The 25,000-nt window shown below is 64.0% G+C and overlaps 1 protein-coding gene across 1 annotated transcript in view; it reads left to right on the plus strand.

Moving 5' to 3' along the window:
* The window catches only part of LOC144952408 (mitogen-activated protein kinase kinase kinase kinase 4-like), a 172,565-nt gene that overhangs the window by 106,365 nt on the left and 41,200 nt on the right, over nt 1-25,000 (plus strand). Inside the window, 9 exon segments of the mRNA XM_078882803.1 lie at nt 9,967-10,012; nt 10,014-10,123; nt 11,106-11,451; nt 11,453-11,558; nt 14,017-14,142; nt 19,202-19,416; nt 20,020-20,102; nt 23,147-23,170; nt 24,423-24,536. Coding sequence (XP_078738929.1) covers nt 9,967-10,012; nt 10,014-10,123; nt 11,106-11,451; nt 11,453-11,558; nt 14,017-14,142; nt 19,202-19,416; nt 20,020-20,102; nt 23,147-23,170; nt 24,423-24,536 — 1,170 coding nt within the window.

A 25,000-nucleotide genomic window follows, 5' to 3' on the forward strand; every position in this document is an offset into this window, starting at 1 on the left:
ACTAACAGCACTTGCCCCAGCAGTCTGTAGAGGCTACACGGGGGACCTTTGTCTGTGTCTACCTTCATAGGTGCTGCTGCTACTCGCTACTAACAGCACTTGCCCCAGCAGTCTGTAGAGGCTACACGGGGGACCTTTGTCTGTGTCTACCTTCATAGGTGCTGCTACTACTCGCTACTAACAGCACTTGCCCCAGCAGTCTGTAGAGGCTACACGGGGGACCTTTGTCTGTGTCTACCTTCATAGGTGCTGCTACTACTCGCTACTAACAGCACTTGCCCCAGCAGTCAGTAGAGGCTACACGGGGGACCTTTGTCTGTGTCTACCTTCATAGGTGCTGCTGCTAACAGCACTTGCCCCAGCAGTCAGTAGAGGCTACACGGGGGACCTTTGTCTGTGTCTACCTTCATAGGTGCTGCTGCTACTCGCTACTAACAGCACTTGCCCCGACAGCCTGTTACAGGCCAGACGGGGGGCGGGGCATCTTTTTTACTTCTGTGCGAGTCTGTGGGTCTCTGTGGGCGTCTGTGTGAGTCTGTGGGTCTTTGTGTGAGTCTGTGGGTCTCTGCATTAGTCTGTGGGTCTCTATGTGAGTCTGTGGGTCTCTGTGTGAGTCTGTGGGTCTGTGTGCGAGTCTGTGGGCCTCTGTGCGAGTCTGTGGGCCTCTGTGCGAGTCTGTGGGTCTCTGTGGGTGTCTGTGCGAGTCTGTGGGTCTCTGTGCGGGTCTCTGTGCGGGTCTGTGTGTGAGTTTATGGGTCTCGGCATGAGTCTGTGGGTCTCTGTGCGAGTCTGCGGGCCTCTGTGCGAGTCTGTGGGCCTCTGTGCGAGTCTGTGGGTCTCTGTGGGTGTCTGTGTGAGTCTGTGGGTCTCTGTGTGAGTCTGTGGGTCTCTGTGTGAGTCTGTGGGTCTGTGTGCGAGTCTGTGGGTCTCTGTGCGGGTCTGTGTGTGAGTTTATGGGTCTCTGCATGAGTCTGTGGGTCTCTGTGCGAGTCCGTGGGTCTCTGTGTGAGTCTGTGGGTCTCTGCGTGAGTCTGTGGGTCTCTGAGTCTGTGGGTCTCTGTGTGAGTCTGTGGGTCTGTGTGTGAGTCTGTGGGTCTCTGCGTTAGTCTGTGGGTCTCTGTGTGAGTCTGTGGGTCTCTGTGTGAGTCTATGGGTCTTTGTGTGTGTGAGTCTGTGGTTCTCTGTGTGAGTCTGTGGGTCTCTGTGTAATGAGTCTGTGGGTCTCTGTGTAATGAGTCTGTGGGTCTCTGTGTGAGTCTGTGGGTCTCTGTGTGAGTCTATGGGTCTCTGTGTGAGTCTGTGGGTCTCTGTGTGAGTCTGTGGGTCTCTGTGTGAGTCTGTGGGTCTCTGCGTGAGTCTGTGGGTCTCTGTGTGAGTCTGTGGGTCTCTGCGTGAGTCTGTGGGTCTCTGTGTGAGTCTGCGTGAGTCTGTGGGTCTCTGTGTGAGTCTGTGTGAGTCTGCGTGAGTCTGTGGGTCTCTGTGTGAGTCTGTGGGTCTCTGTGTGAGTCTGTGGGTCTCTGTGTGAGTCTGTAGGTCTCTGTGTGAGTCTGTGTGAGTCTGCGTGAGTCTGTGGGTCTCTGTGTGAGTCTGTGGGTCTCTGTGTGAGTCTGTGGGTCTCTGTGTGAGTCTGTGGGTCTCTGCATTAGTCTGTGGGTCTCTATGTGAGTCTGTGGGTCTCTGTGTGAGTCTGTGGGTCTGTGTGCGAGTCTGTGGGCCTCTGTGCGAGTCTGTGGGCCTCTGTGCGAGTCTGTGGGTCTTTGTGGGTGTCTGTGCGAGTCTGTGGGTCTCTGTGCGGGTCTCTGTGCGGGTCTGTGTGTGAGTTTATGGGTCTCGGCATGAGTCTGTGGGTCTCTGTGCGAGTCTGCGGGCCTCTGTGCGAGTCTGTGGGCCTCTGTGCGAGTCTGTGGGTCTCTGTGGGTGTCTGTGTGAGTCTGTGGGTCTCTGTGTGAGTCTGTGGGTCTCTGTGTGAGTCTGTGGGTCTGTGTGCGAGTCTGTGGGTCTCTGTGCGGGTCTCTGTGCGGGTCTGTGTGTGAGTTTATGGGTCTCTGCATGAGTCTGTGGGTCTCTGTGCGAGTCCGTGGGTCTCTGTGTGAGTCTGTGGGTCTCTGCGTGAGTCTGTGGGTCTCTGAGTCTGTGGGTCTCTGTGTGAGTCTGTGGGTCTGTGTGTGAGTCTGTGGGTCTCTGCGTTAGTCTGTGGGTCTCTGTGTGAGTCTGTGGGTCTCTGTGTGAGTCTATGGGTCTTTGTGTGTGTGAGTCTGTGGTTCTCTGTGTGAGTCTGTGGGTCTCTGTGTAATGAGTCTGTGGGTCTCTGTGTAATGAGTCTGTGGGTCTCTGTGTGAGTCTGTGGGTCTCTGTGTGAGTCTATGGGTCTCTGTGTGAGTCTGTGGGTCTCTGTGTGAGTCTGTGGGTCTCTGTGTGAGTCTGTGGGTCTCTGCGTGAGTCTGTGGGTCTCTGTGTGAGTCTGTGGGTCTCTGCGTGAGTCTGTGGGTCTCTGTGTGAGTCTGCGTGAGTCTGTGGGTCTCTGTGTGAGTCTGTGTGAGTCTGCGTGAGTCTGTGGGTCTCTGTGTGAGTCTGTGGGTCTCTGTGTGAGTCTGTGGGTCTCTGTGTGAGTCTGTGGGTCTCTGTGTGAGTCTGTGTGAGTCTGCGTGAGTCTGTGGGTCTCTGTGTGAGTCTGTGGGTCTCTGTGTGAGTCTGTGGGTCTCTGTGTGAGTCTGCGTGAGTCTGTGGGTCTCTGTGTGAGTCTGTGGGTCTCTGTGGGTGTCTGTGTGAGTCTGTGGGTCTCTGTGTGAGTCTGTGGGTCTCTGTGTGAGTCTGTGGGTCTGTGTGCGAGTCTGTGGGTCTCTGTGCGGGTCTCTGTGCGGGTCTGTGTGTGAGTTTATGGGTCTCTGCATGAGTCTGTGGGTCTCTGTGCGAGTCCGTGGGTCTCTGTGTGAGTCTGTGGGTCTCTGCGTGAGTCTGTGGGTCTCTGAGTCTGTGGGTCTCTGTGTGAGTCTGTGGGTCTGTGTGTGAGTCTGTGGGTCTCTGCGTTAGTCTGTGGGTCTCTGTGTGAGTCTGTGGGTCTCTGTGTGAGTCTATGGGTCTTTGTGTGTGTGAGTCTGTGGTTCTCTGTGTGAGTCTGTGGGTCTCTGTGTAATGAGTCTGTGGGTCTCTGTGTAATGAGTCTGTGGGTCTCTGTGTGAGTCTGTGGGTCTCTGTGTGAGTCTATGGGTCTCTGTGTGAGTCTGTGGGTCTCTGTGTGAGTCTGTGGGTCTCTGTGTGAGTCTGTGGGTCTCTGCGTGAGTCTGTGGGTCTCTGTGTGAGTCTGTGGGTCTCTGCGTGAGTCTGTGGGTCTCTGTGTGAGTCTGCGTGAGTCTGTGGGTCTCTGTGTGAGTCTGTGTGAGTCTGCGTGAGTCTGTGGGTCTCTGTGTGAGTCTGTGGGTCTCTGTGTGAGTCTGTGGGTCTCTGTGTGAGTCTGTGGGTCTCTGTGTGAGTCTGTGTGAGTCTGCGTGAGTCTGTGGGTCTCTGTGTGAGTCTGTGGGTCTCTGTGTGAGTCTGTGGGTCTCTGTGTGAGTCTGCGTGAGTCTGTGGGTCTCTGTGTGAGTCTGTGGGTCTCTGTGTGAGTCTGTGGGTCTCTGTGTGAGTCTGTGGGTCTCTGTGTGAGTCTGTGGGTCTCTGTGTGAGTCTGTGGGTCTCTGTGTGAGTCTGTGGGTCTCTGTGTGAGTCTGTGGGTCTTTGTGTGAGTCTGTGGGTCTCTGTGTGAGTCTGTGGGTCTCTGTGTGAGTCTGTGGGTCTCTGTGTGAGTCTGTGGGTCTCTGTGTGAGTCTGTGGGTCTCTGTGTGAGTCTGTGGGTCTCTGTGTGAGTCTGTGGGTCTCTGTGTGAGTCTGTGGGTCTCTGTAAGTGATTCCCGCTCACGGCCACCGTAGTTTATTGTGCCAAACATACATGCCAAATGCATACCACGTGTATACAACAAACATACATACCACATGTATGCAACAAACACGCATACCACACGCATGCCACACGCATACAACGTGGTTTCTTGTCTACTCCGGGCCCTTCGTTCCCCCCCTCCGCCCTGCTTCCACGCGAACGAGTCACCCCGTCGCGCTAGCGTCGTTCGGCAAGTGCGCGCGCGTGTGTCCGCGTGTGTGTCCGCGTGCGTAACGTGCGTGCGTGCGCGCGTGTGTGTCCCCGCGTGCGTGTGTACTTGCGCGCGTGTGTGTGTCCGCGTGCGTGTGTACTTGCGTGCGTGTGTGTACTTGCGTGCGTGCGTACTTGCGTGTGTACTTGCGCGGCGGCCTCCCTGGTTTCCGTAGCGTGGTTGTGGTTAGCGTGGTTGTGGTTGGCGTGGTTGTTGTTAGCGTGGCGGTGGTTGGCGTGGTTGTGGTTGGCGTGGTTGTTGTTAGCGTGGTTGTGGTTGGCGTGGTTGTGGTTGGTGTGGTTGTGGTTAGCGTGGTTGTGGTTGGCGTGGTTGTTGTTAGCGTGGTTGTGGTTGGCGTGGTTGTGGTTGGTGTGGTTGTGGTTAGCGTGGTTGTGGTTGGCGTGGTTGTGGTTGGTGTGGTTGTGGTTAGCGTGGTTGTGGTTGGCGTGGTTGTGGTTAGCGTGGTTGTGGTTGGTGTGGTTGTGGTTAGCGTGGTTGTGGTTGGCGTGGTTGTGGTTGGTGTGGTTGTGGTTGGCGTGGTTGTGGTTAGCGTGGTTGTGGTTAGCGTGGTTGTGGTTAGCGTGGTTGTGGTTGGTGTGGTTGTGGTTAGCGTGGTTGTGGTTAGCGTGGTTGTGGTTGGTGTGGTTGTGGTTAGCGTGGTTGTGGTTGGTGTGGTTGTGGTTAGCGTGGTTGTGGTTAGCGTGGTTGTGGTTGGTGTGGTTGTGGTTAGCGTGGTTGTGGTTAGCGTGGTTGTGGTTAGCGTGGTTGTGGTTGGTGTGGTTGTGGTTGGCGTGGTTGTGGTTAGCGTGGTTGTGGTTAGCGTGGTTGTGGTTAGCGTGGTTGTGGTTGGTGTGGTTGTGGTTAGCGTGGTTGTGGTTAGCGTGGTTGTGGTTGGTGTGGTTGTGGTTAGCGTGGTTGTGGTTGGTGTGGTTGTGGTTAGCGTGGTTGTGGTTAGCGTGGTTGTGGTTGGTGTGGTTGTGGTTAGCGTGGTTGTGGTTAGCGTGGTTGTGGTTGGTGTGGTTGTGGTTAGCGTGGTTGTGGTTGGCGTGGTTGTGGTTAGCGTGGTTGTGGTTAGCGTGGTTGTGGTTGGCGTGGTTGTGGTTGGTGTGGTTGTGGTTGGCGTGGTTGTGGTTAGCGTGGTTGTGGTTAGCGTGGTTGTGGTTAGCGTGGTTGTGGTTAGCGTGGTTGTGGTTAGCGTGGTTGTGGTTAGCGTGGTTGTTGTTAGCGTGGTTGTGGTTGGCGTGGTTGTGGTTGGTGTGGTTGTGGTTAGCGTGGTTGTGGTTAGCGTGGTTGTGGTTAGCGTGGTTGTGGTTAGCGTGGTTGTGGTTGGCGTGGTTGTTGTTAGCGTGGTTGTGGTTGGCGTGGTTGTGGTTGGTGTGGTTGTGGTTAGCGTGGTTGTGGTTAGCGTGGTTGTGGTTAGCGTGGTTGTGGTTAGCGTGGTTGTGGTTGGTGTGGTTGTGGTTAGCGTGGTTGTGGTTAGCGTGGTTGTGGTTAGCGTGGTTGTGGTTGGTGTGGTTGTGGTTAGCGTGGTTGTGGTTGGCGTGGTTGTGGTTAGCGTGGTTGTTGTTAGCGTGGCGGTGGTTGGCGTGGTTGCGGTTGGCGTGGTTGCGGTTAGCGTGGTTACGGTTGGCGTGCTTGCGAAGGGCGTGGTTACAGTTGGCGTGCTTGCGATGGGCGTGGTTGCGGCTGTGGCCGTTGTGGTTGTGGTGGTTGTGGTTGTGGTGGTTGTGGTTAGTGTGGTTATCGTGGTTGTGGTTGGCGTGGTTGCGGTCGTGGTTGGCGTGTTTGTGGTGTCTCTCGTGTGTCTGCGGTGGTCATTTGCGGTTGATGTGTGTGGTTGTGGTGGTTGTAGTGGTTGTGGTGGTTGTGGTTTGCGCGATACCTCGGCCTGGCGGTTATGGTTAGCGTCGTTGTGGTGGTTGTGGTTACGGTTAGTGTCGTTGTGGTGGTTGTGGTTGTGGTTACGGTTAGCGTCGTGGTTGTGGTTGGCGTGGTTGTGGTTATTGTGGTTGTGGCCGTTGTGGTGGTTGTGGTTCACACGATTGTGGCAGTTGCGGTTCGCGACACTGTGGTTGTGGCTGTGGTGGTTGTGGCCGCGGTGGTTGTGGCCGTGGTGGTTGTGGCCGTGGTGGTTGTGGCCGCGGCGGTGGTGGCTGGCGGTGGCGGCTCGCGGTCGCTGCCGTTGTGTTGCGGTCGGTCCGGACGATCGTGGGCGCGCAACCGCTAGAAGCCCCTTCCTCTGGCGCCCACGTGACCCCCCCCACCCCCCCACCCCCACCGTTCACACGTGGCGACGGCCCCACCCCCCCATCCCCCACCGCGCCCCTCCACACCTCCGCCGACGGTGCCGCAGGTCCAGCTGCGCTCGCTTAGAGGAGCTGCGCTGCAGCAGCAGCAGCAGCAGGCGCAAGCGGCCCCCCGCAACCCCCCCTCCGCCGTCGTGCAACCCCCCGAAACCATCCACTTTCGCGGCGGCGCCGGCGGCGCCGGCGGCGGCGGCGCCGGCTTCCCGCACCGCGCCGGCGCCGGGGGGCCCCGGCAGACGTCCCTGGAGGCGCCGGCGGCGGCGTCGGCGGCGGCATCGGCGGCCGACGAGTTGTTTCTGTCGGCGTCGGCGCCCGGCAACGCCCTGCGAGAGGCGCTCCGGCGGAGGAGCAGGGGCCAGCGCCTGTCGGTGTCATCGGAGGACGTGCGGGCGGAAGCCGAGATGCCTGCGTGGCACCAGCAGCAGCAGCAGAAGCAGCAGCAGCAGCAGAAGCAGCAGCAGCAGAAGCCCGGCGCCAGCGCTTGGCAGCCGTCGGAGAAAATCACTTTCACTCCCTTCGCTCGGCAAGATGCCAAGGCTCAAGCGGCCCCAGCGATGCAGCAGCACCAGCAGGGCACCCCCCAGAAGCCCCAGCAGCCCCAGCAGCAGCCCCAGCAGCAGCAGCAGCCCCAGCAGCAGCAGCAGCAGCACAAATGGTTCCAGGTGCGGGTTTTCCCACCGTACCGCGGGTCGCTGGACGACCAGGGCGTGCCGGCTCCGGCTCCGGCGCAGGCGGCTCCGGCGGGGCTGGCGCGCAGCTCGTCGTGCCGCCTGCGCGCCGCCCGCCGCTCCGTCTCCTCCGAGGACGTGCGGCTCGACGACGGGTGGGCCGCCGTGCCCGCCCCGCCGGCGCCGCTGGCGCGGGGGGGGCTGGCGCCCGAGATGGCGGCGTCCAGCCCGGCGCTGTCGGCGCCGACCGGCGGGAAGGCCGCCGCCTCCTCCTCCGTGCCGGCGCTGCCGCCCAAGCGCCCCCCCCTCCCGCCGTGGGGGGGCGCCGGCGATGCGGCGCCGGCGGCGGCGGCGGGGGGGCGGTTTGCGTCGGCCGTGGAGCTGTCGGCGTGGAGCCGCGTCGGGCGGGTCGAGGTGCCGCCGGAGCCGCCGGCGCCGGCGCCGCGCGGCGGCGCCGCGGTCCACACCTCAGCCCTGTCGCTGTCGGGCGCGACCTTCGTGGAGATGATCGCACGGCGGCGACGGTCCCGGGAGGTGGAGGCGGCCAACGAGCCGGGAGGCCCTCGGGCGCCGGCCGCCGGCGCCGAGCGGCGCTCCGCGTCCATGGACGACGTCGCCGTCGCCGCCGGCCCTCGGCCCTCGGCCGTCGCCCCGCCGGCGCCGATGGCCTCCTCCCTCTCCGCCTCGTCCGTCGTGACGGCCGCGCCGCCGCCGCCGCTGCCGCCCAAGAGCCGGTCCCGGGGCTCCTCGCCGGCCGGCACACCGGCGGCGCCGCGCCGGCAGCTCGCCGCCAGCACTCCCCACATCACGTTGACGGCGCCGGGGCCCGGCCGCCCCCCACAGCCGAGGATACCGCCGGACGGCGTCGCGAGCGTCACGAGCGTCACGACCACGCCGGACGCCAAGGAGGCCGGTTCCCCTCGCTACTTTTGAACGCTTGCGCCTCCCCGGTGATTCTGGTGCTACTGGTGCTCCTGGTGCTACTGCTGGTGCTGATGGTGCTGCTGCTGGTGGTGGTGGTGGTGCGGGATCGATGGGATTGCCAATCGGGGGGAGGGCTCTCTTCCGCTCGCCTGCTCGCCTCCACTCGGGCTCCGGGTCGATGGGAAGCGGACGCTGGGTTTAAGGTGACGCCGGTGCCGGGGGCTTAGGGGCGCGACGCCGGTGCGGTGACGCCGGGGCCGGCCGCGGCGAGGCCCTCCCGGCGGTGAGGCCGGGGCGAGCGGTGGCGCAGTGGCGAGGTCTCGCGTTGGCTGCGGTTCCGTGACGGGGTTTTGATTGCGGTGGCCGGGGCTGGTTCGGTGTCGTCCCGGTGATTCTCGGTGTCCGGTGGTTCTCTTTCTGTGCGGTGATTCTCGGTGTCCGGTGATTCTCGGCGTGGGCCAATCCTTAATGCTTGTGGTGTCACCGGGGTGGTGATACCCCGGTGGTGCTGGTGGTGGTGCTGGTGCTGGTTCGGTGTCGTCCCGGTGATTCTTGGTGCCGGTGGTTCTCTTTCTGTGCGGTGATTCTCGGCGTGGGACAATCCTTAATGCTTGTGGTGTCACCGGGGTGGTGATACCCCGGTGGTGCTGGTGGTGGTGGTGGTGCTGGTGGTGATTGGTGGTGGTTGTTTGCGGGACTGCAATGGTTCGTTCGTTGCTTTGACGAGGGCTGATTCCTGGTCTTCCATTCTTCCCACCCCCCCATGTACGAGTCTCCGTGTGTGTCTCCGTCTGTGTGTGTGTCTGTGGTGACTGTGTGTGTGTGTGTGTCTGTCTGTGTGTGTGTGTCTGTGTGTGTGTGACTGTGTGTGTGTGTGACTGTGTGTGTGTGTGACTGTGTCTGTGTGACTGTGTGTGTGTGTCTGTCTGTGTGTGTGTGTCCATCTGGGTCTGTCTCACGCCCTGCACCTTGCACCACAGACAATGAAGTTGCTCATTTTGTGTCTCTGTCTCTCCCCCCCCCGTGCCCACATCTCCCCCCCCCCCCCCCCCGTGTCTCTCCCCCCCCCCCCCCCGTGTCTCTCCCCCCGTGTCTCCCCCCCCCGTGTCTCTCCCCCCATGTCTCCCCCCCCCGTGTCTCCCCCCCCCCCTCGTGTCTCTCCACCCATGTCTCCCCCCCCCCCCCCGTGTTTCTCCCCCCGTGTCTCCCCCCCCCCCCGTGTCTCCCCCCCCCCCCCCGTGTCCTCTCCCCCCGTGTCTCCCCCCCCCCCCCCGTGTCTCTCCACCCATGTCTCCCCCCCCCCCCGTGTCTCTCCACCCATGTCCTCCCCCCCCCCCGTGTCTCTCCCCCCATGTCTCCTCCCATGTCTCCCCCCCCCCCCCCCGTGTCTCTCCCCCCATGTCTCCCCCCCCCGTGTCTCTCCCCCCATGTCTCCTCCCATGTCTCCCCCCCCCCCCCGTGTCTCTCCCCCCGTGTCTCCTCCCATGTCTCCCCCCCCCCCCCCCGTGTCTCCTCCCATGTCTCTCCCCCCCCCCCCGTGTCTCTCCACCCATGTCTCCCCCCCCCCGTGTCTCTCCCCCGTGTCTCCTCCCATGTCTCTCCCCCCCCCCCCGTGTCTCTCCACCCATGTCTCCCCCCCCCCGTGTCTCTCCCCCCGTGTCTCCTCCCATGTCTCTCCCCCCCCCCCCGTGTCTCTCCACCCATGTCTCCCCCCCCCCGTGTCTCTCCCCCCGTGTCTCCTCCCATGTCTCTCCCCCCCCCCCCGTGTCTCCCCCCCCCCGTGTCTCCCTCCCCCCCGTGCCCCCCCCGTGCCCCCCCCGTGTCTCCCCTCCCCCCCCCCCCGTGTCTCCCCTCCCCCCCCATGCCCCCCCCTTGCCCCCTGTGCCCCCCCCTTGCCCCCCCCTGGTGCCCCCCCCTGTGCCCCCCCGTGCCCCCCCCCTACAGGTGCAGGCTCGCTCCCAGATGAACAAGGGGGCGGGGGGCTGCTCCCCGCTGGGGTTGCCGAGGGGGGGGGGCGGGCGGGGACCCCCCCCGCTCCGAGTCCTTCTCGGCCAATCAGGCGGCTCGCACGCCGCCCATGGCCCGCGCCGTCGAGACGCAGGTGCGGTCCTGGGACTCCCCTAGGTCGACTCGGCCTCAAACGAGTTACCCGGTGTAGTGGCGGTGGCGGTGTAGCGAACGTCGCCGCTGGGGGAGACGAAGGCGGCCCGGGCGTGGTGCTGGCGATTTGCGTGGTGCTGGCGGGTTGCGTGTGGTTGCGTGTGGTTGCGTGTGGTTGCGTGTGATTGCGTGTGGTTGCGTGTGGTTGCGTGTGGTTGCGTGTGGTTGCGTGTGGTTGCGTGTGGTTGCGTGTGGTTGCGTTGTGGTTGCGTGTGGTTGCCTGTAGTTGCGTGTGATTGCGTGTGATTGCGTGTGGTTGCGTGTGGTTGCGTGTGGTTGCGTGTGGTTGCCTGTAGTTGCGTGTGATTGCGTGTGATTGCGTGCGGCTGCCTGTGATTGCGTGTGGTTGTGCAACACGGGTTGCGTGTGGTTGCGTGTGGTGCGTGTGGTTGCGTGTGGTTGCGTGTGGTTGCGTGTGGTTGCCTGTAGTTGCGTGTGATTGCGTGTGATTGCGTGTGGTTGCGTGTGTGGTTGCGTGTGGTTGCGTGTGGTTGCCTGTAGTTGCGTGTGATTGCGTGTGATTGCGTGCGGCTGCCTGTGATTGCGTGTGGTTGTGCAACACGGGTTGCGTGTGGTTGCGTGTGTGGTTGCGTGTGGTTGCGTGTGGTTGCGTGTGGTTGCGTGTGATTGCGTGTGATTGCCTGTGGTTGCGTGTGGTTGCGTGTGATTGCGTGTGGTTGCGTGTGGTTGCCTGTTGTTGCGTGTGGTTGCGTGCGATTGCCTGCGATTGCCTGTAGTCACGTGTGGCTGCGTGCGGTTGCGTGCGATTGCCTGCGGTTGCATGCGGTTGCGTGCGGTCGTGCAAACACGGGTTGCGTGCGATTGCGTGTGATTGCGTGTGGTTGCCTGCGGTTGCGTGCGGTTGCGTGCGGTTGCGTGCGGTCGGGCAAACACGGGTTGCGTGCGATTGCGTGCGTCTGCAGGTGCAGAGTGCCCACGTGGTCTCCCTGAAGCCGCCCCCGCCACTCAGCGTCACCACTCCTCCCGTGGTGACGCGCTCGCAGTCGCTGCACGACCAGCAGCCCGCCGTCACCGGGCCCACGCCGACCGGGCCCGGCACAGGACGCCGCTGCCGCCGCCGCCGGCGGCCCGCGGCCGCCGCGGCACCACCGCCATTGGCCTCCTCTTCCTCTACGGTGACGGTGGCGGTGGCGGTGGCAGCCGCACGCCAAGACGCGGAGCTCTCACCGGACGCTCCGGCACCGCCGCCGCGTCTGGTCGGGTCCGAAGATGCCAGGGCCGGTGGCGGCGGTGGCGGTGGTGGCGGTGGTGGCGGTGGTGGCGGTGGTGGCGGTGGTGGCGGTGGTGGCGGTGGCGGTGGTGGCGGCGCGGGCGTCTGGGGCAAAGCGGCGGACGGGGAGGAGCCTCCACCAAGGGTGAGAGAGGGCGGGGGGGGGCACGTGGGGGTTGTGGGGGGGTGGGGGGGGGCACGTGGGGGTTGTGGGGGGTGGGGGGGGCACGGGGGGGTTGTGGGGGGTGGGGGGGGCACGTGGGGGTTGTGGGGGGTGGGGGGGGCACGTGGGGGTTGTGGGGGGGTGGGGGGGGCACGTGGGGGTTGTGGGGGGGTGGGGGGGGGCACGTGGGGGTTGTGGGGGGTGGGGGGGGCACGTGGGGGTTGTGGGGGGGTGGGGGGGGCACGTGGGGGTTGTGGGGGGTGGGGGGGGCACGTGGGGGGTTGTGGGGGGTGGGGGGGGCACGTGGGGGTTGGGGGGGGTGGGGGGGGCACGTGGGGGGTTGTGGGGGGTGGGGGGGGCACGTGGGGGTTGTGGGGGGTGGGGGGGGCACGTGGGGGTTGGGGGGGGTGGGGGGGGCACGTGGGGGTTGGGGGGGGGTGGGGGGGGCACGTGGGGGTTGGGGGGGGTGGGGGGGGCACGTGGGGGTTGTGGGGGGTGGGGGGGGCACGTGGGGGTTGGGGGGGGTGGGGGGGGCACGTGGGGGTTGTGGGGGGTGGGGGGGGGCACGTGGGGGTTGGGGGGGGTGGGGGGGGGCACGTGGGGGTTGTGGGGGGTGGGGGGGGGCACGTGGGGGTTGTGGGGGGTGGGGGGGGCACGTGGGGGTTGGGGGGGGTGGGGGGGGCACGTGGGGGTTGTGGGGGGTGGGGGGGGCACGTGGGGGTTGTGGGGGGTGGGGGGGGCACGTGGGGGTTGTGGGGGGTGGGGGGGCACGTGGGGGTTGTGGGGGGTGGGGGGGGCACGTGGGGGTTGTGGGGGGGTGGGGGGGGGCACGTGGGGGTTGTGGGGGGTGGGGGGGGCACGTGGGGGTTGTGGGGGGTGGGGGGGGCACGTGGGGGTTGTGGGGGGTGGGGGGGGCACGTGGGGGTTGTGGGGGGGTGGGGGGGGCACGTGGGGGTTGTGGGGGGTGGGGGGGGCACGTGGGGGTTGTGGGGGGTGGGGGGGGCACGTGGGGGTTGTGGGGGGGTGGGGGGGGCACGTGGGGGTTGTGGGGGGTGGGGGGGGCACGTGGGGGTTGTGGGGGGTGGGGGGGGCACGTGGGGGTTGGGGGGGGTGGGGGGGGGCACGTGGGGGTTGTGGGGGGTGGGGGGGGCACGTGGGGGGTTGTGGGGGGTGGGGGGGGGCACGTGGGGGTTGGGGGGGGGTGGGGGGGGCACGTGGGGGTTGGGGGGGGGTGGGGGGGGCACGTGGGGGTTGGGGGGGGTGGGGGGGGCACGTGGGGGTTGTGGGGGGTGGGGGGGGCACGTGGGGGTTGGGGGGGGTGGGGGGGGCACGTGGGGGTTGTGGGGGGGTGGGGGGGGCACGTGGGGGTTGGGGGGGGTGGGGGGGGCACGTGGGGGTTGTGGGGGGTGGGGGGGGCACGTGGGGGTTGTGGGGGGTGGGGGGGGGCACGTGGGGGTTGGGGGGGGTGGGGGGGGCACGTGGGGGTTGTGGGGGGTGGGGGGGGCACGTGGGGGTTGTGGGGGGTGGGGGGGGCAACGTGGGGGTTGTGGGGGGTGGGGGGGGGCACGTGGGGGTTGTGGGGGGTGGGGGGGGCACGTGGGGGTTGTGGGGGGGTGGGGGGGGCACGTGGGGGTTGTGGGGGGTGGGGGGGGGCACGTGGGGGTTGTGGGGGGTGGGGGGGGCACGTGGGGGTTGGGGGGGGTGGGGGGGGGCACGTGGGGGTTGTGGGGGGTGGGGGGGGCACGTGGGGGTTGGGGGGGGTGGGGGGGGCACGTGGGGGTTGGGGGGGGTGGGGGGGGCACGTGGGGGTTGTGGGGGGTGGGGGGGGCACGTGGGGGTTGTGGGGGGTGGGGGGGGCACGTGGGGGTTGGGGGGGGGTGGGGGGGGCACGTGGGGGTTGTGGGGGGTGGGGGGGGCACGTGGGGGTTGTGGGGGGTGGGGGGGGCACGTGGGGGTTGTGGGGGGTGGGGGGGGCACGTGGGGGTTGTGGGGGGTGGGGGGGGGCACGTGGGGGTTGGGGGGGGTGGGGGGGGCACGTGGGGGGTTGGGGGGGGTGGGGGGGGCACGGGGGGGTTGGGGGGGGGTGGGGGGGGGCACGTGGGGGTTGTGGGGGGTGGGGGGGGCACGTGGGGGTTGTGGGGGGGTGGGGGGGGCACGTGGGGGTTGTGGGGGGTGGGGGGGGGCACGTGGGGGTTGGGGGGGGGTGGGGGGGGCACGTGGGGGTTGGGGGGGGTGGGGGGGGCACGGGGGGGTTGGGGGGGGTGGGGGGGGCACGTGGGGGTTGTGGGGGGTGGGGGGGGCACGTGGGGGGTTGTGGGGGGGTGGGGGGGGCATGGGGGGGGGGAGTTGTGGGGTGCTGCCCGCTAACAGCACTTGCCCCAGCGGCCTGTGAAGGCTACACTGTGTGTGGGGGGGGGGCTCCCTTTGTCTTTGTGTGCAGGTGCCCCCCAGAACGACGTCGCGCTCCCCGGCGGTGCCCCGCAGGGAGCCCCCCAGGGAGCCCCCCACTAACGGTGGGGGGGCTCACGGCCACACCCACACTCACCGGCAACCACAAGCCGGCCAGGTGAGGGCTCACCACCACTCACCACCACCACTCACCACCACTCACCACCACTCACCACTACTCACCACTCACCACCACTCACCAACACTCACCGCCACTCACCACCACTCACCATCACTCACCACCACTCACCGCTACTCACCACCGCTCACCACCACTCACCACTACTCACCACTCACCACCACCACTCACCACCACTCACCACCACTCACCACTACTCACCACTCACCACCACTCACCAACACTCACCACCACTCACCATCACTCACCACCACTCACCACTACTCACCACTCACCGCTACTCACCACCACCACTCACCATTCACCACCACCACTCACCGCCGCTCACCATCACTCACCACCACTCACCATCACTCACCACCACTCACCACCACTCACCACCACTCACCACCGCTCACCACCACCGCTCACCACCACTCACCACCGCTCACCACCACTCACCACCACTCACCACCACTCACCACCACTCACCACCGCTCACCACCACCGCTCACCACCACTCACCACCGCTCACCACCACTCACCACCACTCACCACCGCTCACCACCACTCACCACACTCACCACCACTCACCACCACTCACCATCACTCACCACCACCGCTCACCACCACCGCTCACCACCGCTCACCACACTCACCACCGCTCACCACCACTCACCACCGCTCACCACCACTCACCACCACTCACCACCACTCACCACCACTCACCACCGCTCACCACACTCACCACCACTCACCACCACTCAACCACCACTCACCACCACTCACCACCACTCACCACCACTCACCACCGCTCACCACACTCACCACCACTCACCACCACTCACCACCACTCACCACCACTCACCACCACTCACCACCACTCACCACCACTCACCACCACTCACCACCGCTCACCACACTCACCACCACTCACCACCACTCACCACCACTCACCACCACTCACCCACCACTCACCACCACTCACCACCGCTCACCACACTCACCACCACTCACCACCACTCACCACCACTCACCACCACTCACCACCACTCACCACCACTCACCACCACTCACCACCACTCACCACCACTCACCACCGCTCACCACCACTCACCACCGCTCACCACTCACCACCACTCACCACCGCTCACCATCACTCACCACCACTCACCACTCACCACCACTCACCACCGCTCACCACCACTCACCACCACTCACCACTCACCACCACTCACCACCACTCACCACCACTCACCACCACTCACCACCACTCACCACCACTCACCACTCACCACCACTCACCACCACTCACCACCGCTCACCACTCACCACCACTCACCACCACTCACCACCACTCACCACTCACCACCACTCACCACCGCTCACCATCACTCACCACCACTCACCACCACTCACCACTCACCACCACTCACCACCACTCACCACCACTCACCACTCACCACCACTCACCACCGCTCACCATCACTCACCACCACTCACCACCACTCACCACTCACCACACTCACCACCACTCACCATCACCGCTCACCACCACTCACCACCACCACTCACCACCACTCACCACCACTCACCACCACCACTCACCACTCACCACCACTCACCACCACTCACCACCACTCACCACCACTCACCACTCACCACCACTCACCACCACTCACCACCACCACTCACCACTCACCACCACTCACCACCACTCACCACCACTCACCACCACTCACCACTCACCACCACTCACCACCACTCACCACTCACCACCACTCACCACCACTCACCACCACTCACCACTCACCACCACTCACCACCACTCACCACTCACCACCACTCACCACCACTCACCACCGCTCACCACCACCGCTCACCACCACTCACCACCACTCACCACCGCTCACCACCACTCACCACCACTCACCACCACTCACCACCACTCACCACCACTCACCACCACTCACCACCACTCACCACCACTCACCACCACCACTCACCACCGCTCACCACCACCGCTCACCACCACTCACCACCACTCACCACCACTCACCACCACCACTCACCACCACTCACCACCACCGCTCACCACACTCACCACCACTCACCACCACTCACCACACTCACCACCGCTCACCACCACTCACCACACTCACCACCGCTCACCACCACCACTCACCACACTCACCACCACTCACCACCGCTCACCACCACTCACCACCACTCACCACCACCACTCACCACCACTCACCACCACCACTCACCATCACTCACCACCGCTCACCACCACTCACCACACTCACCACACTCACCACCACTCACCACCACCACTCACCACCGCTCACCACCACCGCTCACCATCACTCACCACCGCTCACCACCACTCACCACCACTCACCACCACCACTCACCACCACTCACCACCACTCACCACCACTCACCACCACTCACCACCACCACTCACCACCACTCACCACCACTCACCACCACTCACCACCACCGCTCACCACCACTCACCACCACTCACCACCACTCACCACCGCTCACCACACTCACCACCACTCACCACCACCACTCACCACCACTCACCACCACTCACCATCACTCACCATCACTCACTACCACTCACCATCACTCACCACCACTCACCACCACCACTCACCACCACTCACCACCACCACTCACCATCACTCACTACCACTCACCATCACTCACCATCACTCACTACCACTCACCATCACTCACCACCACTCACCACCACTCACCACCACCGCTCACCACACTCACCACCACTCACCACCACCACTCACCACCACTCACCACCACCACTCACCACCGCTCACCACCACTCACCACCACCACTCACCACCACTCACCACCACCACTCACCACCACTCACCACCACCGCTCACCACCACCACTCACCACCACTCACCACCACCGCTCACCACCACTCACCACTCACCACCACTCACCACCACTCACCACCACTCACCACTCACCACCACTCACCACCACTCACCACTCACCACCGCTCACCACCACTCACCACCACTCACCACCACTCACCACTCACCACCACTCACCACCACTCACCACCACTCACCACTCACCACCGCTCACCACCACTCACCACACTCACCACCACTCACCACCACTCACCACTCACCACCGCTCACCACCACTCACCACACTCACCACCGCTCACCACCACTCACCACCACCACTCACCACCACTCACCACCATCACTCACCACCGCTCACCATCACCACTCACCACACTCACCACCACTCACCACCGCTCACCACCACTCACCACCACCACTCACCACCACCACTCACCATCACTCACCACCGCTCACCATCACCACTCACCACACTCACCACCACTCACCACCACCACTCACCACCACTCACCACCACCACTCACCACCGCTCACCATCACCACTCACCACACTCACCACCACTCACCACCACCACTCACCACCACTCACCACCACCGCTCACCACACTCACCACCACTCACCACCGCTCACCACCACTCACCACCACTCACCACCACCACTCACCACCACTCACCACCACTCACCATCACTCACCACCACCACTCACCACCACTCACCACCACTCACCACCGCTCACCACCACTCACCACCACTCACCACCACTCACCACCACTCACCACCACCACTCACCACCACTCACCACCACTCACCACCGCTCACCATCACTCACCACCACCACTCACCACCACTCACCACCACTCACCACCACCACTCACCACCACTCACCACCACTCACCACCACTCACCACCGCTCACCACCACTCACCACCACTCACCACCACTCACCACCACTCACCACCACTCACCACCACTCACCACCGCTCACCATCACTCACCACCACCACTCACCACCACTCACCACCACTCACCACCACTCACCACCACCGCTCACCACCACTCACCACCACCACTCACCACCACTCACCACCACCACTCACCATCACTCACCACCACCACTCACCACCACTCACCACCACTCACCACCACTCACCACCACTCACCACCACCACTCACCACCACTCACCACTCACCACCACCACTCACCACCACCACTCACCATCACTCACCACCACTCACCACCACTCACCACCACCACTCACCACCACTCACCACCACTCACCACCACTCACCACCGCTCACCACCACTCACCACCGCTCACCACCACTCACCACCACTCACCACCACCACTCACCACCACTCACCATCACTCACCACCACTCACCACCACTCACCACCGCTCACCACCACTCACCACCGCTCACCACCACTCACCACCACTCACCACCACCACTCACCACCACTCACCATCACTCACCACCACTCACCACCGCTCACCACCACTCACCACCGCTCACCACCACTCACCACCACTCACCACCACTCACCACCACTCACCACCACCACTCACCACCACTCACCACCACTCACCACCACTCACCACCACTCACCACCACTGCTACTACCACTCACCACCACTCACCCACCCACACTCACCACCACTCACCACCACTCACCACCACTGCTACTACCACTCACCACCACTCACTCACCACCACTCACCACCACTCACCACCACTCACCACCACTGCTACTACCACTCACCACCACTCACCCACCCACACTCACCACCACTCACCACCACTCACCACCACTGCTACTACCACTCACCACCACTCACCACCACTCACCACCGCTCAATAAAGGATGGGTGATGATGATTGATAATGGATGATGGTGGACGATGATTGATTGATGATCAATAATGGATGAATTCTGATGATCAATAATTGATGGATGATTGATGGATGATTGATGGATGGATGATGATGGACGATGATTGATCAATACTGGATGAACGATGATTTATGACGATCAACAATGGATGGGACGATTGATGGACAATGACGGATGATGATTGCGCCCGATAGCCGACCGACGGATGATCGATTGATTTGACGGTGATGTGTGCTCCTAACACCCCCCCAGCACACCGGAGTTGAAGCGTGCCGAAGCCTGGCAGGCCAGCGGTATGGCCGGCGCCGGTGGTGGCGGTGGTGGCGGTGGTGGCGGTGGTGGCGGTGGTGGCGGTGGTGGCGGTGGTGGCGGTGGTGGTCACAGCAGCGGCAGCTCCAGCAGTTCCAGCACCCCCAGCTCCCAGCCGGGGTCACACACGGGGTCAAGCGAGCGCGCACGCCACCACGGTACGATGCTCACCCTCCCTCTCACCCTCACCACCACCCTCACCACCACCCTCACCACCACCCTCACCACCCTCACCACCCTCACCCTCACCACCACCCTCACCCTCACCACCACCCTCACCACCACCCTCACCACCCTCACCACCACCCTCACCACCACCCTCACCACCACCCTCACCACCACCCTCACCCTCACCACCCTCACCACCACCCTCACCACCCTCGCTACTCACCACCCTCACCCTCACCACCACCCTCACCACCACCCTCACCACCCTCACCCTCACCACCCTCACCCTCACCACCACCCTCGTGCCGTGGTAGTGGTGGTGCCGTGGTAGTGGTGGTGTGGTGGTGGTGTGGTGGTAGTGGTGGTGTGGTGGTGGTGGTGGTGTGGTCGTTGCATGTGCCGTGGTGCGGTGGTGATGGTGGTGCCGTGGTGGTGGTGGTGGTGGTGCCGTGGTTGTAGTGGTGGTGTGGTGGTGGTGGTGGTGGAGTGGTCGTTGCATGTGCCGTGGTGCGGTGGTGATGGTGGTGCCGTGGTTGTAGTGGTGGTGCGGTGGTGATGGTAGTGCCGTGGTGGTGGTGGTGGTGGTGGTGCAGGTCTGGCCCGGCAGGACGGCTCCCCCATGCTGACCCACGACAGCCCCCGCTTGAGCGACGTCGCCCGGCCCAGCCGCCCTGCCGTGAGGCTCGCTCACCCGCTCACTCACCCACTCACTCACCCACTCACTCACCCGCTCACTCAGCTGCTCACCCACTCACTCACCCACTCACTCACCCACTCACTCAGCTGCTCACTCACCCACTCACCCACTCACTCACTCGCTCACTCACCCGCTCACCCGCTCACTCACCTACTCACTCACCCACTCACTCACCCACTCACTCACCCACTCACTCACCCACTCACCCACTCACTCACTCACTCGCTCACTCACCCGCTCACTCACCCGCTCACCCGCTCACTCACCCACTCACTCACCCACTCACTCACCCACTCACTCACCCGCTCACTCAGCTGCTCGCTCACCCACCCACTCACTCACCCACTCACCCACTCACTCGCTCACTCACCCATTCACTCACCCACTCACTCACCCACTCACTCGCTCGCTCGCTCACTCACCCACTCACTCACCCACTCACTCACCCACTCACTCACCCACTCACTCACCCGCTCACTCAGCTGCTCGCTCACCCACCCACTCACTCACCCACTCACTCACTCACTCACCCGCTCACTCACCCGCTCACCCACTCACTCACCCGCTCACTCACTCACCCGCTCACTCACCCACTCACTCACTCACTCACTCACCCGCTCACTCACTCACCCGCTCACTCACTCACCCACTCACCCACTCGCTCACTCACCCGCTCACTCACTCGCCCACTCACTCACACACCCGCTCACTCACTCACCCACTCACTCACCTGTTCACTCACTCACTCGCCCACTCACTCACTCACTCGCTCGCCCACTCACTCACTCACCCGCTCACTCACCCACTCACCCACTCACCCGCTCGCTCACCCACTCACCCGCTCCCTCACCCACTCACCCACTCTCTCGCCCACTCACTCACCCACTCACACACCCGCTCACTCACCCGCTCACTCCCCCACTCACCCGCTCACCCGCTCGCTCACTCACCCGCTCACTCACCCACTCACTCACTCATCCGCTCACTCACTCACCCGCTCACTCGCCCGCTCACCCGCTCACTCACAACTCGCTCACTCACAACTCGCTCGCTCGCCCACTCACTCACCCACTCACTCACCTGCTCACCCGCTCATTCACAACTCGCTCGCTCACCCCGCTCGCTCGCTCGCCCACTCACTCACCCGCTCACTCGCAACTCGCTTTGCTCGCCCACTCACTCACCCGCTCGCTCACCCGCTCACTCACCTGCTCATCCACCCGCTCACTCACAACTCGCTCAATCACCCGCTCACTCACCCGTTCTCTTGCCTGCTCGCTCACCCACTCATCCATTCTCATCCACACTCTCACACTCACCCGCTCACTCACTCACCCGCTCACTCACTCACCCACTCACTCACCTGTTCACTCACTCACTCGCCCACTCACCCACTCACCCACTCGCTCACCCGCTCACTCACTCGCCCACTCACTCACACACCCGCTCACTCACTCACCCACTCACTCACCTGTTCACTCACTCACTCGCCCACTCACTCACTCACTCGCTCGCCCACTCACTCACTCACCCTCTCACTCACCCACTCACCCACTCACCCGCTCGCTCACCCACTCACCCGCTCCCTCACCCACTCACCCACTCACTCTCTCGCCCACTCACTCACCCACTCACACACCCGCTCACTCACCCGCTCACTCCCCCACTCACCCGCTCACCCGCTCGCTCACTCACCCGCTCACTCACCCACTCACTCACTCATCCGCTCACTCACTCACCCGCTCACTCGCCCGCTCACCCGCTCACCCGCTCACCCCGCTCACTCACAACTCGCTCACTCACAACTCGCTCGCTCGCTCGCCCACTCACTCACCCACTCACTCACCTGCTCACCCGCTCATTCACAACTCGCTCGCTCACCCGCTCGCTCGCTCGCCCACTCACTCACCCGCTCACTCTCAACTCGCTCACCCGCTCACTCGCAACTCGCTTTGCTCGCCCACTCACTCACCCGCTCGCTCACCTGCTCACTCACCTGCTCACTCACAACTCGCTCACTCACAACTCGCTCACTCACCCGTTCTCTTGCCTGCTCGCTCACCCACTCATCCATTCTCATCCACACTCTCACACTCACCCGCTCACTCACCCGTTCTCTTGCCTGCTCGCTCACCCACTCATCCATTCTCATCCACACTCTCACACTCACCCACTCACTCTCACACTCACCCACTCACTCTCACACTCGCCGTGTGTGGGTATGTGTGTGTGTGTGCGTGTCTGTGTGTGCGTGTCTGTGTGTGCGTGTCTGTGTGTGTGTGCGTGTCTGTGTGTGTGTGCGTGTATGTGTGTGTGTCTGTGTGCGTGTCTGTGTGCGTGCATGCGTACGTGCGTGTGTGTGTGTGTTCGCGTACGTGTGTGTACGTGTGCGTGCGTGCGTGTGCGTGCGTGCGTGTGTGCGTGCGTGCGCGTTCGTGTACGTGTGTGTGTGTACACGTGTGTACACGTGTGTGTGTGTGTGTACACGTGTGTGTGTGTGTACACGTGTGTGTGTGTGTACACGTGTGTGTGTGTGTACACGTGTGTGTGTGTACACGTGTGTGTGTGTACACGTGTGTGTGTGTGTGTGTACACGTGTGTGTGTGTGTACACGTGTGTGTGTGTGTACACGTGTGTGTGTGTGTACACGTGTGTGTGTGTACACGTGTGTGTGTGTACACGTGTGTGTGTGTACACGTGTGTGTGTGTACACGTGTGTGTGTGTACACGTGTGTGTGTACACGCACGTGTACACGTGTGTGTGTGTACACGTGTGTGTGTGTGTGTACGTCCCGCGGGTCTCCCCTGTCCTTCACTATGCCCCCCCCCCTCTCTCTTCCTGTCTCTGATCCTTCTCTCCCCCCCCCCCCCCCCGTGACCCCTGACCCCTCCCGTGACCCCTGCCCCTCGTGACCCCTACACCCCCCTTGACCCCTGACCCCTCCCGTGACCCCTGCCCCTCGTGACCCCTGCACCCCCCTTGACCCCTGACCCTTCTCGTGACCCCTGCCCCCTGCTCTCAGAGCTATAAGAAGGCTATTGACAAGGTCAGTGGGGTGGTGCACCCACCCAGACGCGTGTTGTGTAATGTCTGTGTAGTCTGTGTGTGTGTCTGTGTGTGTGTGTGTGTCTTTGTGTGTGTCTGTGTTGTGTGTGTGTGTGTGTCTCTGTGTGTGTCTGTGTGTTGTGTGTCTATCTGTGTCTCTGTGTGTGTGTTGTGTGTGTGTGTTGTGTGTCTCTGTGTGTGTCTCTGTGTGCTGTCTGTCTGTGTAGTGAGTGTGTGTCTGTGTGTGTGTCTGTGTGTGTGTTGTATGTGTTGTGTGTCTCTGTCTGTGTGATGTCTATCTGTGTGATATCTGTCTGTGTGTGTCTCTGTGTGTCTGTGTGTTGTCTGTGTGTTGTCTGTCTGTGTAGTGAGTGTGTGTCTGTGTGTGTCTTTGTCTGTCTGTTATCTGTCTGTGTGTGTTCAGCTGGTGAGGAAGTAGCAAACCATGTCTCTCACCCCCCCCCCCCCCCCGTGTCTCTACCCCCCACCGTGTTTCCCTGTCTTCCCCTGTCCCCCCCTGTCTCCCCGTGTTCCCCCGCGTCTCCCCGCGCGTCTCCCCGCGCGTCTCCCCGCGCGTCTCCCCGCGCGTCTCCCCGCGCGTCTCCCCGCGCGTCTCCCCGCGCGTCTCCCCGCGCGTCTCCCCGCGCGTCTCCCCGCGCGTCTCCCCGCGCGTCTCCCCGCGCGTCTCCCCGCGCGTCTCCCCGCGCGTCTCCCCGCGCGTCTCCCCGCGCGTCTCCCCGCGCGTCTCCCCGCGCGTCTCCCCGCGCGTCTCCCCGCGCGTGTCCCCGCGCGTGTCCCCGCGCGTGTCCCCGCGCGTGTCCCCGCGCGTGTCCCCGCGCGTGTCCCCGCGCGTGTCCCCGCGCGTGTCCCCGCGCGTGTCCCCGCGCGTGTCCCCGCGCGTGTCCCCGCGCGTGTCCCCGCGCGTCTCCCCGCGCGTGTCCCCGCGCGTCTCCCCGCGCGTCTCCCCGCGCGTCTCCCCGCGCGTCTCCCCGCGCGTCTCCCCGCGCGTCTCCCCGCGCGTCTCCCCGCGCGTCTCCCCGCGCGTCTCCCCGCGCGTCTCCCCGCGCGTCTCCCCGCGCGTCTCCCCGCGCGTCTCCCCGCGCGTCTCCCCGCGCGTCTCCCCGCGCGTCTCCCCGCGCGTCTCCCCGCGCGTCTCCCCGCGCGTCTCCCCGCGCGTCTCCCCGCGCGTCTCCCCGCGCGTCTCCCCGCGCGTCTCCCCGCGCGTCTCCCCGCGCGTCTCCCCGCGCGAGCAGGACATGGACTTGACGTCGTTGGCACGAGAGTTGCGCGCCATCGAGGACACTGGGCCCGGATCGGTGTGTGTGTCCAGCACGGGCTCCTGCACACGCCCCACGCAGCCACGCAAGGTGCTCACTCACTCACTCACTCACCAACTCACTCACTCGCTCACTCACTCACTCACTCACCAACTCACTCACTCGCTCGCTCACTCACCAACTCACTCACTCGCTCACTCACTCACTCACCAACTCACTCACTCGCTCACTCACTCGCTCGCTCACTCACCAGTCGCTCACTCACCCACTCACTCACCAACTCACTCACTCACTCACTCACCAACTCACTCACTCGCTCACTCACTCACTCACCAACTCACTCGCTCGCTCACTCACTCACTCGCTCGCTCACTCACCAGTCGCTCACTCACCCACTCACTCACTCACCAACTCACTCACTCGCTCACTCACTCACTCGCTCGCTCACTCACCAGTCGCTCACTCACCCACTCACTCACTCACTCACCAACTCACTCACTCACTCACCAACTCACTCACTCGCTCACTCACCAGTCGCTCACTCACCCACTCAC

Source organism: Lampetra fluviatilis, chromosome 67 (genome assembly GCF_964198595.1).
Source record: "Lampetra fluviatilis chromosome 67, kcLamFluv1.1, whole genome shotgun sequence".
In the NCBI taxonomy this organism is placed as follows: Eukaryota; Metazoa; Chordata; class Hyperoartia; order Petromyzontiformes; family Petromyzontidae; genus Lampetra; species Lampetra fluviatilis.